Raw genomic sequence first — 13,160 nt, 5'->3', positions numbered from 1 at the left:
ACATCTAATTTTTGTCAGAAAAACTATTTAATGTGTCTTCCAAAATATCAGTGTAGGATTCCAGGCAGTCGGGTCTTGAGTTGAAGGCAGCTGGACCTTTTTTCCATGTTCCTGAAGTTAATTCATCTCTCCTCTGAAAGGCTTCTTTAGTTCTTCAAGAACCTAAAAAAAGAAGTCCAGCTGCCTTCAATTCGAAAAGTACTCCAAACTGACAAACCACTCTGCAGTCAGAGGAAGCATCTGATCCGAGACTCTGGGGGTGCACAAAGAAGAAAGGCACCTTGCTGACGCTCCTCTGTGTGGTGACATTGAAGCGGTCCTGAGCCGAGGTGAAGCGCTCCACCTCCAGGATTCTGGCGGTGATCGGAGAGGACAGGAAGACTTTGGCCTCTGCTTCCTTGAAGCCGACTGTGTTGTAAGTCGCGGTAAAAGACAAAGCCTCCGCTGGGGGAAAAATGAACACAGTTATACAAATAGCTTATACAACATGCAGAGAAACACCTGTACAGCGTGCAGAGTGGTGGCAGGTACCAGGTGCACCGATGTCTGTCGTGTCATAATCTCCATCGCTAAACGCAAGATCACGGGTGTCCAAATTGTCCATGATCTCGGTCATGTCACTGGCAACCAGCTGCAAGGTGCTGGATGTTGGGTCCGTCTGCCGCAGCATGGCTAGCACTCAGTTTGGAGCCCGGGGCTCACCTGGACAGACAGGTAATGAGGGAATATGGGGATTAAGTCAAAGGTAGGGAACAAACATGTTCCTCTCATCACACAGAATAAATCAGACCAGAAGGCCCCACTTAAACCTTGAGTTTTAACAGCAGCTTTCTCCATGAAAAGCAAAGTCCCAGAATAAAAGAAAAATCAGTGAAGATCTCCACTGGGCAAAGTTAATAGTGTGGAACCAGGCTTAATCCATGTCTGGGAAACCAAAACCTTTTATCTGCCATTCATTGTTTATTACAAACTTCAGGTTTGATACCCAGGCTGCGAGAAAACCATATCAGAAAACCTTGAATCCAGCCTAGATCCAGAGAGATGCATTTCACCTCAAATTCAATGTACAACAGCATGCTACCTGTGCACTAACAACGCCAGAGTTTCACATATTCATTAACTACAACACAGCGACCAACATCAATGCCCTCTAAACCCATTTAGGTTCCTACGTGACGGTCATTCCATGTCAGTGTCAATGATGCGCTTTTTAATAGGAATTATGCAAAATTCCAGGTCCAGCTTTCAAATTGTGGATGAGTCATCCAGCCTGAGATGATGTGCTCAGTTGTGTTGTCACTGTTAGCTTTCCATTTCACCCACACCCACCACTCTTCACATTCATGTTTCTGGGTCAATTTGGGTGAAAATCCTCTCCAGTGAATCCTCGTCATCCATGAGTGCGAACATGAACATTTGAGCTGCTTTTTTCTTTTGTTTTTGCCCTTTTTCTTCTCGCTCCATGTGCCAACACATACACTTGTGCAGAGAAATGTGGCAGAAAAAGGCTTCCCACTTCCTGTGCCTCTCCTCTGCTTATCCTGATGTTTGGATTAGTGTCTCATGTGAGGTTATCTGATGCTGCGAGGGAATAAAGGAGGACACGAATAGACCAGCTGCAGGTTGTAATGGGGAAAAGCAGATTAAAGGGGAAGCCAGGAAAAGAAAAGATGCATTTAGAGGCAAAGAAAGATGAATAAGACCACTTATAATAAAGCCCAATACCATGAGAAAAGGTTACTGAATCACTGATATAAACATACAGAATATCACATCCAGGTTCCATCTTCCTGTACCATGATGCCCATTTGGAGCTGCTAATGCTGAGCAAGAGTCAAAAACAAGATTATTTCAGTGGTAAGAGTGAAAAATAACCATGAAATTAAAACACTGAGCTGAAAGATGCTGTAAATTCCCAAACCAAACCACAGGAGCTCGTAAAAAACAGATGCATTCCCAGTACCTTTGTTTACTACGAGTTATATGGTATCCATCCATTTTCTGCCACTTATCGGATCCAGATGTGGAGGCAGCAGTCTCAGCAGAGAGCCCAACACCTCCCTCTTACCAGGCACCTCCCAAGCTAGCTGAGAAATATGATCGCTCCAGTGTCTGCAGCAGCACCTCCTCCCAAAATAAATCACCTGGGAGGCATCCAGAAGGCATCCTAGTCAGATGATATACTGTTGGAAAGCTTGTTTACTTCCCCTTAAATGGAGCCACATGTGTGGGTTGGGCAGCAGAGTTGAGTATTTGAGCTGTGCCCCTGAAAAACTTGCCAGCACCAAACAGCTGATTCTGCTGTTCACTTTTGTTTGTTGTAGTTTATTGGATTGGATGACTGAAATCTGAAGAAACAAGACATATCAGCAATTTAAGAGTTTATTAATGTAACAAATGGGGCCTCCGCAGCATGTAGAAGAACCTCACACAACCAGCCTGACTCCTCCTCCTCATGCTGCTCACCAGTTTGGTCACACACTGCTGTGGGACAGCACCCCATTCCTCAACCAGCATGTGTCACACAGTTCAGCCAGCGTGGCTGAACTGGGTCGAGGTCAGGACTGCAGGCAGGCCATTCCACCTTCTCCACTCACAAATTGTGGAGGTATTCTCTGGTCAACCCGCTCTGTGGGGTCCCAGACTGTCGAGATTGGGATGGGATTGCCACTGGTTGCAGAAACTGATCTCGATATCTCTCTGCATTGAGATTGACACCAATGATGACGAGTCTGCCTGTCAGCACCAGAAGCTCAAAACAAGAGTGAACAGCAGAGTAATCAGTACCCACCTCCCGCCCTGTGACAGCTGGGACAGGCTCCCATGACCGTTAAATGGACAAGTGGAAGAAAATGGATGATTTGATTTATTGTTATATCTTCCTGACCCAGGTTTCACTGCTGTCCTTATTTTTGGAGGACCACCTTCACAGTCATCAGGGTGCAGGTTAAAGATTATGAGTTTGGACATCTGGTTACCTAATGGGTTCGATTCCTGAAATACGGGCTGAGCTAAGACCATCTTTAGAATATGGAGACGAAGTAAATACGTCACATTGTCAGAGATGTTCAGTAACATCATGCAGAACATTCAAACTTGAATGAAGCTGTGAAGAATATCTCGCTAACAAACACACGTCTTTTCTACAATAATCTAAGTGAATTTTGTCAAATAATTCTCTCTGTGCATAAACACCAATTTTAACGAAGATTTATGCCAACTGTATAATGTGCATTATTCTGCCATGGACTTCCTCTTTAAGGTTTAAACGGAAAAAAAGCAACTTTTTTCTTTCAAGTCATCTCCGTTTCTATTTCAACAGATAGATGAGACCTGTGTGCACGATTCACACAATCAGCAGAAGGTCTGTAAAAGGGCTGAAGTGTGAAGCAAATGTGTAAAACTGTCATCACATTTTACTGTAAACGTCCTGCAGAAGCTACAAGTTTGGTTTGTGAGTGAATGATGCAAGTCTTGCTAAACAACTGCAGAAAAGCTTCAACGGTTCGTTTCTAGGCACAAAATCAATGATGTTTGGGTTCTGCGGAAATGGCCGTCTGCTTTCACTTCCTCCACCGCCAAAACACCAGCAACAACCACACAGGCAGGAAGACTCCACCCCCCTGGCCCCCGTGAGTCTGTGTTTGCTCCAAGTGTTTATTCATCTATAAAAATGTGGTTTAATAGCCTTAATCTGTTTCCCTCAGCCACACAGCCTTAATAGCCACAAAGTTTCTATAAAGACACACAAATTATACAGGAGAGATTATTTTATTTAAAACAAATGATAGTTTTAAAGTAAATTTAAGCATCAATTCAGACTAGAAGCTGTCCAGCACAAAAATCAATCTATAAATACATGATGAACAGCACCAAACGAGTCCAGCATTAAAATTAGAGACAGTAATAGAATGATTTGCTATTTAAATACCCATCAGTACAAAGGGATTACTCATCACTCCAGTCCTGGAAGTTTGCATCTTTAGTTAGAAAATCGCTGCTTTAGTTTTAGCAGCACTTCCTGCTAAAACTGTAAGTTTCATATTGAAAGTCTGGCAGGATCACCATGGTAACAAATGCTGAATACATCAGCAGCAGGTTACATTCATTTTTGGTTTAAAGTCATCCAGATGTGCCAAATTTGAACTAAATTTCTCTGCTGCAGGAATATGTAAAACCGGAGATTCCTGATGCCACTGAATGAAGCCCAGCCTCTCCAACAGCTCCACTGATGGAGATGAGCCATTATTAAAGGCATTATAACATTATTAATGACATTAGAACACAAGAATAGTCTCTAAAAAGGTATTTCTGTATAAAATACGGCATAATAAACCAATTGTGAGCTTGGGCTTGAAGGGTTAAACTTTGTGTTAACATAAACTCAGGTCTGAAAACACAGATACACAAACTGAGCCTCTGATAATAATTTCAAACTATACTGTTTGTGTCTGATCTCAACATGTTTCTAGTGATTCTCTCTGCTTACCTCAGTTGAGGTGAATAACGATCGATTATTGCAGCATTTATGATATTCACAATAGGCCACAAAGCTTTTACCACCACTGAGAGCAGCGTGGATCATTAGTGTCTCCTCACTGTGATGGGAGCTCATTTCTCAAAATCAGACTGACTGAACTCTGATGAGTGTTTATGCTCCTCTGTTGCTGAGACTCAGTTTATTTCCAGCATTAGTTACTTAATATTTTAACAAATTATATTTATTCAAGGTACAACTGAGAGGTCCAGCTTCACAATCACTCCATTACAAACCTCTGCTTTCTCATGCAGTTATGCAATAAGCCAATCATGTGGCAGCAGAGCAAAGCATCAAATCGTGCAGATTCAGGTCAGAGCTTCAGTTCAGGCTCACACCAACAAGAAGACCCTGATCTCAGCTTTGCTCACTGATGCCTGATGGGGCGGTTTGAGTCTCCTGGGATTTCCATCACAACAATCTCCAGAGCTTTAAATCAAAAGTGGCCAGTTGTCAGCAATAATGCCTAATGCTGAGAGAGGTCAGAGGTCACGTATTACAACTGTGCTGAGCAGAATAGTTTTACAGACATTTTTTATCTCACAGGGTGAGCAGCCGACCATGTGCTGCAAGACTGAACTCTGAACTCTGCTGTGTGTCTCTCCACTCTCTCTTCCTGCTTTCCTGACTTTACATTTGTAAAGAAATGAGTATTTCAGCAGTGTGAACACTGAGGTGGACGTACTTTGACAGACGGCCATGCTGTTAGCTAAGAACAGAAAGGTGGTGATGGGCACATGTTACATTACATGGTTTGATGAAACCCTGTTTGAGCTGAAGCTGCAGATGGCAGACTCATTTGGATTTAAAGGATGACTCCATGCTGCTGCCAACAGCACAGACAGGCTGGGTAATATTTTCTTGGTAGACTTTATTTATCGATGAATCATGGTTTGAATACCACGAGTGTTTCTGCTGACGCCGTATAATCTCTTTATGGCCGCGGTTTACCATCGTCTAATGGGCCGTCCCAGCACGGCCGAGGATGGAGCGAGGCAGGAAGCAGAAGTCAGAGTAACTTTATGAACAGGGAAATGCATTCAGTGACTGCAGAATCAATATCTGCATCTGTAGACTGCGCTGCTGAGGAATCTATAGAAATTATGTTATTAAGGTTTTTATTTTATATTAAAAATATGCTGTAAACATATAAACACTGCCCATTGAAGGAGATACAGTGACTTTGGCAGAAATATAAATAAAAAAGGTTCATAGTATACGGCACAGTACTAACGCATTTGGTGAACTATTGGTCCCCTCAATAGCATCAGCAAATTATTCACTCAGCATAGTTTAGGTCCACATACATGTAGTGGTTGTATTCTCCATGAATGGGGCCTACACCACAGTATGAGACTCTCGGGAGTCAGAGGCTGAAAAGTATTTCATTGCTTCGTTTAGCACCACGCAGGCCTAGGGACTGGTTAGCAACCATCTGACAACAACTGGTTGCTAGGGAAAAACGTGTATTCCCCCACTGATTGGTGAAATGGGTTGCAAAGACGTATATGGTGCTGCACCGACAACTTCCTTGGGATTGCTTTGGATGTAGCGGCGTTCCACGGTTGCCGGCAGTTTGTGTGTAAAACGCTGACCTATCTGTAAACACTTCTCTGTAAAGACTCGTGAAGCAGTAATGAAACTGGAAAAAGTGCATTGCAAACTGGACACAAAGAATATTAATTTTTATAGTAGAAGTTGAGCTTTTTGAAATGTGCTGGCTGCAGCAGTAAAGCCTAAATGTTCCTCTGAAAGTGAACGTTTTCTCATTTGTGGTTCATGTTGCACTTTTTCCAAGTTTCGCTGCCGCGGAGAGTAAATTACAACAACTTCCATGCAAACTACAGGCGACCACAAAATCTGCTAGTGACCAAAGCAATCAGATGGAAGTTTTTGGTGCAGCACCCGCTTTGCAATCAGTTTCACCCAGCAACAGCCAACAGCCTCCAGCAACCACTCATCAACCGGTTGAAGAACACACAATTTTCCCTCGCAGAGGTTGGCAACCAGTCTCTAGGTGTGTGAGACTGAGGCCTTAGGCGCTGGTTTGAAACCAAAATAAACCCATGTGTTTTTGTATTTTAAAAAAATGATATAATACTAATTTTCTTTTTTTGTAACTTGGCACACGCCTCCTCTCCATCACTATAATGTGAATCAGTGGTTGTGGGTCTGAATATGGCCGATAGATTAGGTACTTCTCCAACTTCCAGATAAATATTCACGCATTGTGATGTCGCTAATCTCTGAAGCAAAACATCTGAATACCAACACTGACAACGTCTCCTTGTTATCATTTGTCTGTAGCTGCAGAACAATAACTGCTCAGCTCAATGATTTAAAAGCCTGCAGAGGCAGAGCATCAGTATTCCCACACCAGCATGTCTGCATCAAACTAAAAACAAATTTCATGCAAACACTGTGACCTTTACTGTAACACCACAAACACGTCTTCACACAATGACACACAAACACAGCACACTGCAGATATTATGTAAACCGACCACAGAACATCTGCATGAACCCTGTACTGGGACTGAGGTGTGCCAGAACAACAATAGCTGCTGGAGGAACCGGCTTGTGCAGGGATTAAACCAGAGGGGAAGGAATAACGGAGGTTAACCAAAGTGAGGAAATGTGGCCAAAACTCAGTTTACATGAATGAAAACAGACATCCCCACTCCTGAAAATAAAAGAGGAGGTGAAACACGTGTTCAGTTTCTATTGAAAAGCAGATCTGACATGTTTTGGGTCACAAATATCCAGTAAAGACCAGCAGCTCTCTGCGCTGGTTTCAAGAATATTAAAATATCTTATTTTAGGATTAAACGACATTTTTCCACATCAGAATAAAAAAATTTTTGGTTTATATTTTTCCTGCTGCAGCTGTGAAGAAACAACCTCTGACTACAGACCTGTTTAATCTTTTATTTATATAGCACCAACAGTCGCCTCAAGGTGCTTTATATTGTGGGTAAAGACCTCATTCAGTAATACAGAGAAAACCCAACAGTCAAAAACGACCCCTATGAGCAGCACTTGGTGACAGTGGGAAGGAAAAACTCCCTTTAACAGGAAGAAACCTCCAGCAGAACCAGGCTCAGGGAGGGGGGGGGCTCAAAGAAACAAGATTAAAAAGAAGGAAGCAAAACAAGAAGAATTTAAACAATAAATACCAATAAAAAATGGTTAAAAGAAGACTGTTTAGGAAAAAAGTTCATTAAAACATCCTAAATATTTTCTTTTTTTTTAATAAAGATGGCAAACATTTTGTATTTGCAGCTTTGTGGATGTGAGGATTTATTTATTGAACGAGGTCAACAGTTTACAGTCTGGATGCATTTGTGAGTATTTTCTTCCACACCTGCACATTCAGCAGTCAGAGCATCTCATCTTTAATGTGAAGTCCGATTTATGTCCATCTGAAAAATATATTTTCAGTCTTCACTGCTTTTACTCCAGTTTTGGTCCCGTCCATCTCCTGAAAACACAGAAGCCTGCAGGACCGGCTGCTTTCTGCACCAGCTTGTCTGCACCTGCCTCCACCTACAGATGGCTGAGCTTTCTCCCTGTAGCTTCAGAGCTACATGTGAGCCCTTTGTTAGTATAAGACTATAGATTAATGGTGCCTGCAGAGTAAATCCTCTCCATTTAAGGCCATTTTCTGGGGACATGCCCTGAGCTGAACTGCAATTAATCTCAAAATCAGGGGAGGAAACTGAGCTTGAAGGTTCACTGTTGACCTTGGAAATAACAAAAGAGTATTTTAAAATGATTAATGCACACAGTGTGTGTGGATGTCTGCCCCACTGAGCACTCACATTAATTGGGTACAGTGTGGCCCATTACCCCCACACTGCATCACTCGCCAACCAGGTGGCGGGCTGCTGAGCCCACTCTCTCTCTCACACACACACACACACACATCTTGTGCGGATTTAAGAAGTTATATCGGGGTATTTCAGAGCTCTTATGCTAAAGAAAGCATGAGAGGAGGATTATTTCAGAGAAAAAGGAAGTCAGACTGCTCACAGTGTTATAGTACAAACATCATGTGAGGAAGTGAAAGAAGTGAAACAATTTACAAATTCTACATTCTTGCACTTAGATGAGATGGAGCCACAACTTCTTGGTTTCTCTTTACTGTAACTCGACCATTTCATTAATATTTAAGTTAATACACCAAAATACCCTTTAAATGATACCAGGCATCCCTGCACTCAAGAACTAAGCTTCATTTAAATGAACTTGATGTAATGATTGATATGCTACAGTTCGATAAACATGGTGAACTTACAGCCTTCACTGCAGTTTGAACACAGGGAACCTCTGACCTCTGACAGGCAGACAGTGAGTTCAGTGCTGATGAAAAGAAGCCGTCAGACCTTCTCGAAACAAGCAGCAGGGTCCTGCTGTGTTACAGTAAAGATCAGATTAAAGAGTTTAAATGTGCTAAAACTCGAACCACCTGGCTGTGAAACGAGGGAACGCTCAACAATTCAGTAAATCTAAACACTATGAAATAAGGAGCTTAAATCTAAAAACCGATGAAGGTACGAGATGATTTTTATGTATCTGCCCTCATGGCAGCAGATCTCAAACAGAAGTTAGAGACAGTGTTCAACAGCCGGTGCAGGAAGTGGTGGGTGGCTGGTCCACAGCTACACTGTGAATCCAAACATGTTGATCCAAACCAACAGCAGAGTAACAGCTTCTCTCTGTGACCAATATGGACACATCCCAGCAGCCAGCAGTTCGACATTCAGCCCACAGGAACGCTCCTTCACAGTAAAATAACTGGGATTGCTCCTCCACAGTTCTTCTCACCATTCAGATTAATCTCCTCATCCACCCAGAAACTCCACTCAAGGTTCTCCCTCTGGAGCTTAAACAGCTTAACGAGCTGATCCATATCATTGCTGTAATTGTATTACATTTTAAAATGATCTCACAGTTGCAAATGAAACTAAGAAACTGAAATGAGGAACGAGCTGATTATAAAATTCTGGATTATTTTTTTCCCCATGGCGGAGAGTTTTCCATCTGCAGCTGACAGATCACATCCTCCTTTTCCTCCACCTGCTTTCTGCTTTTTCTTTTAGTCTGTTGGTCCATTTTCATATAAACTCTGATATCAAACATATTACTACTGCTTGAGCCACAGTGGGTGTCTCAGGAGGAAACAATTGTTCAGAACCACCATTATTGCAGATTTTTCCCTTTTAAACCATCATCACTCCGGTGGAAACACCCTTGGAAAACAGCTGTCTCACTTTCTCCTGCTTCCTCGCCTGAGAGGTGCACGCCTCTCAGGCACCTGGAGGTAAATGTGTGTTCATATAGAGAAATGGGGCAGTGTGCAGACTGCACAAGCCCGCTAGTTCAGAATGATTCTGATTGGCTAACATACACACGGTGGTGAGAATAAGAGTCTGTACATATACAGCACCTTTCTGCTCTGAGCACTCAAAGTGCTTTTTATTACAAACCTCATTCATGCAGCACTTTATCCTTTAACTAAACACCTTTTACACACACACACACACACACACACACACACACACACACACACACACACACACACACACACACACACACACACACACACACACACACACACTCTCTCTCCAGTGAATGCATCGGGGACATCCCGGGTTCAGTATCGTGCCAAAGGATACTTCAGCATCCAGACTAGAGGATCCTTTTCTTTGACGATAGGAGGACTTGAACCTAATCTGATCAAAGATAGTGAGCCTGTATGTGCCAGTGCTGATGCTCAGCTCATGTCAGTGCATCCCTGTGAAAGATTGGTGCTTGTTTTCCAGCACAGATGCACACATAAAAAACACACAGATGCCCTTTAAACCTCTGCAGCACAACCAAATCCAGCGCAACAATGCAAAAAAAAAACATGCAGTAAGCTCGACAGAGTTTCAGCATCCACTGACCTGAGCCCGCAGAGACGGAGGGACACCCATCATCATCTTTATCATCTTCGTCATCATCATCATCATGTCTTTACTTCCCAGTGAGAAAACGCACTTCCTCTCAGAATGAAAAAGCTGCAGCCTCACTTCTAAATGTGTTCACACGTTCATGCACATGCTGCCTGCTTTCTACAGCACACACACAAACACCAACACACACACACAGCCAGTCTGCAGGCTGAGAGCAGAGTGCAGCAGAGAGGCAGAAGGACAAGGGGGAGATTCAGGAGGGCAGGACACGGGAGGAAGGGAGGAGAAGCTATTGGCCAGAGAAACACTCGGGAGCCCAAAGGCAGCCAATGAGAGTGCTGCTTGAAGCGCTTGTCTGCATTAAAGGGCCAAACCGTTAACATGAGGACCAAATTACATAACTGAGCTGCCACTTTCTGACCCTTTAGTCGTAATTCGCCACCTTTGTGGTTAAAATCTAGACAAAGTTTGACGTGGGGCATCTCTCTGTGATGCGTCCTTATCATTCCCCACTCTGGTTTGCTGAGTACAGAGTTAAGAAAACCAACCTTATACCAACAGGTCAGCGGCACCGATGCTGGATGGCAGAGACAGGAAGACCACATTTATTTTCTTTAATTATGAAGAGTTGCCGATTTTTGTTGTTTATTTTCTGAATGTCTCACCTTCCCTAAAACCACCACACCTACATCTGCCTGTTACAAGTGTGCAGACACACCTGGGATATGCAGGTGACTACACAGCTCACCCTCTGACCTGCAAACCCTGTTTTTTCCAGAACACTGAGAAAAACCAGTTTATGCCAAAGTCATAACGAGACGAATGCACATTAAAGACGATGAACATGCAAAGAAAGCAGCTGCATCCTGCACGTGTCTGGGTCTAACCACCTTCAACTTGAACACTGGAAACCTGTTTATCTAACAAACACCAGCCAACAAGTCAACCTGGAGGTTTTTTGGGGATGTTTTTATCTCCAGGCTTTGAGTTCGGTTAAGCTAATATCTCAGATATGAGAGGGTATTAAAGAAACTTCCTGTTTAATAGTGGCTGTTTGTGAGATACTACAATGAATGGAGCACATGTTCTCATGTTTTGTTAGAAAAGGTCACAATATATGTTTTTCTATTCTGGTAAAATTATATTATGAGTATAGGGCCTCATCACGCCTCCACTACCACAACCAGCTGCTTCTTCTTCTTTTCTGTGGGGCTATAACTGCGTCGTCACAGTTATCCAGCACTGATGTTCAGCCTCGTCACCTACAGACATTTCTCCAGATTCTCTGACTCTTTGATATCACTCAGTGCATATGATGAGATATTCACAGTCTTAACAATTTTACATGAGGAACATTCATCTGAAATTTTCCCAGAAAACTGCAGATTCACTTCTGAGAAACTCGATTTATACCCAATCACGTTACTGACCCTGTTTCCAATTAATTAGCTAATTAGTTTTTTACAGAATGTTCCTCCAGCTGTTTCTTTTTCAGTAACACCTACTTTTCCAGCGTTTTGATGCGTCCATCAAATTCTCAGTTTAAACATTTGATTATCGTTTCTGTTCTGCTGTGAAATGAAATATTGGTTTTTTTGAGATTTACAAATCATTGCAGTGGCCCAACTTTTTGGAATTGGGTTTGCATAAAAATGTGTGTTTTAAGATCGCTAAATGAAAAAAAAAAAAAAAAAAAAAAAAAAACACCACACACACACACAACACACACACAACACACACACACACACACACACACACACACACACACACACACACACACACACAACACACACACACACACACACACAACAGTTTCTGGAAACAAGCAGGGAATTTTCTTCTTGAAGCGACTGTAAGGAAAAGCGAAGCTGTCATCCGGATCAAACAGCCAACGAGACTCATTTTTAAACATTCCACAGAACGACAAAAACATTCAGACTCTCACCCCATGTGAGCTACACGCGCACCACAACAAACACACACCAGACGTTACAAAGCACACTCTGAGCCTGAACTGCAGCTCTTCCTCTATGGACTCTAGTTTAAAACATGAACTACAGTCATGGACTTGAGTCCAACATCACCTTAAAAGAATTAGAGAATCAAGCATTGCATAAATTAAGGCTGACAGCAAATGAAATGAAACACAGTTACCAAGTTTTACACAGTCAAACACAAATACTACTGGAAACAAAATCTAGTAGAAGTGGTACTGCAAGAATCCCCTGCAGCCCGATAAGCAGTAGGACACCTCCAGCTGCACACAAGGTTGTTTTTATTTACTCTAATCTTCTCTTTTCATTGATTAGCTATGGGTAATAACAATGCAGGGCACAATCGTGTTCGTGCCAGCTGCAGAATTTGCAGAGGATATAAAAGGAAGAAGGAAGGTAGAGAAAAGTCACAGGATCATGTGAAATGTTTTTTCCATCCTGTGGGTTTTTCCTTCTGGGAAAAAAATCCCGTTCCTTTCTGGATAATGTGAGCGTTATTACAGTCCTCACAGAAGCAGTTCTGAATGTTGATTGAAGCTCCTAAACTAAAAAAAACAGACTGCACACCATTTCTCTTAAAAAGGAAATTAACACGTTACATCAAAGGAAAACGCCCTGGTATGATAAAAGGTGTATCTCTAGCTGCAGGGCCATGAGGCCTATTTTTCTGAT

At 42.5% G+C, this 13,160-nt stretch overlaps 1 protein-coding gene across 1 annotated transcript in view; it reads right to left on the bottom strand.

Moving 5' to 3' along the window:
* Window positions 1–10,679, bottom strand: part of LOC115799268 (phospholipase D1-like) — a 29,695-nt gene extending 19,016 nt beyond the window's left edge. The window contains exons 1-3 of the mRNA XM_030756333.1: window positions 10,486–10,679; window positions 532–702; window positions 281–444 (exon numbers count right to left, since the gene is read on the bottom strand). Coding sequence (XP_030612193.1) covers window positions 281–444; window positions 532–670 — 303 coding nt within the window. The 5' untranslated portion in view covers window positions 671–702; window positions 10,486–10,679. The remainder of the gene's footprint in view (window positions 1–280; window positions 445–531; window positions 703–10,485) is intronic.
* Between the last annotated feature and the right edge of the window lie 2,481 nt (window positions 10,680–13,160).

The sequence above is a fragment of the Archocentrus centrarchus genome, chromosome 20 (genome assembly GCF_007364275.1).
Source record: "Archocentrus centrarchus isolate MPI-CPG fArcCen1 chromosome 20, fArcCen1, whole genome shotgun sequence".
Classification (NCBI taxonomy): domain Eukaryota; kingdom Metazoa; phylum Chordata; class Actinopteri; order Cichliformes; family Cichlidae; genus Archocentrus; species Archocentrus centrarchus.
Note: the sequence above shows the minus strand (reverse complement) of the source record. Positions and strands in the feature narration are given on the sequence as shown.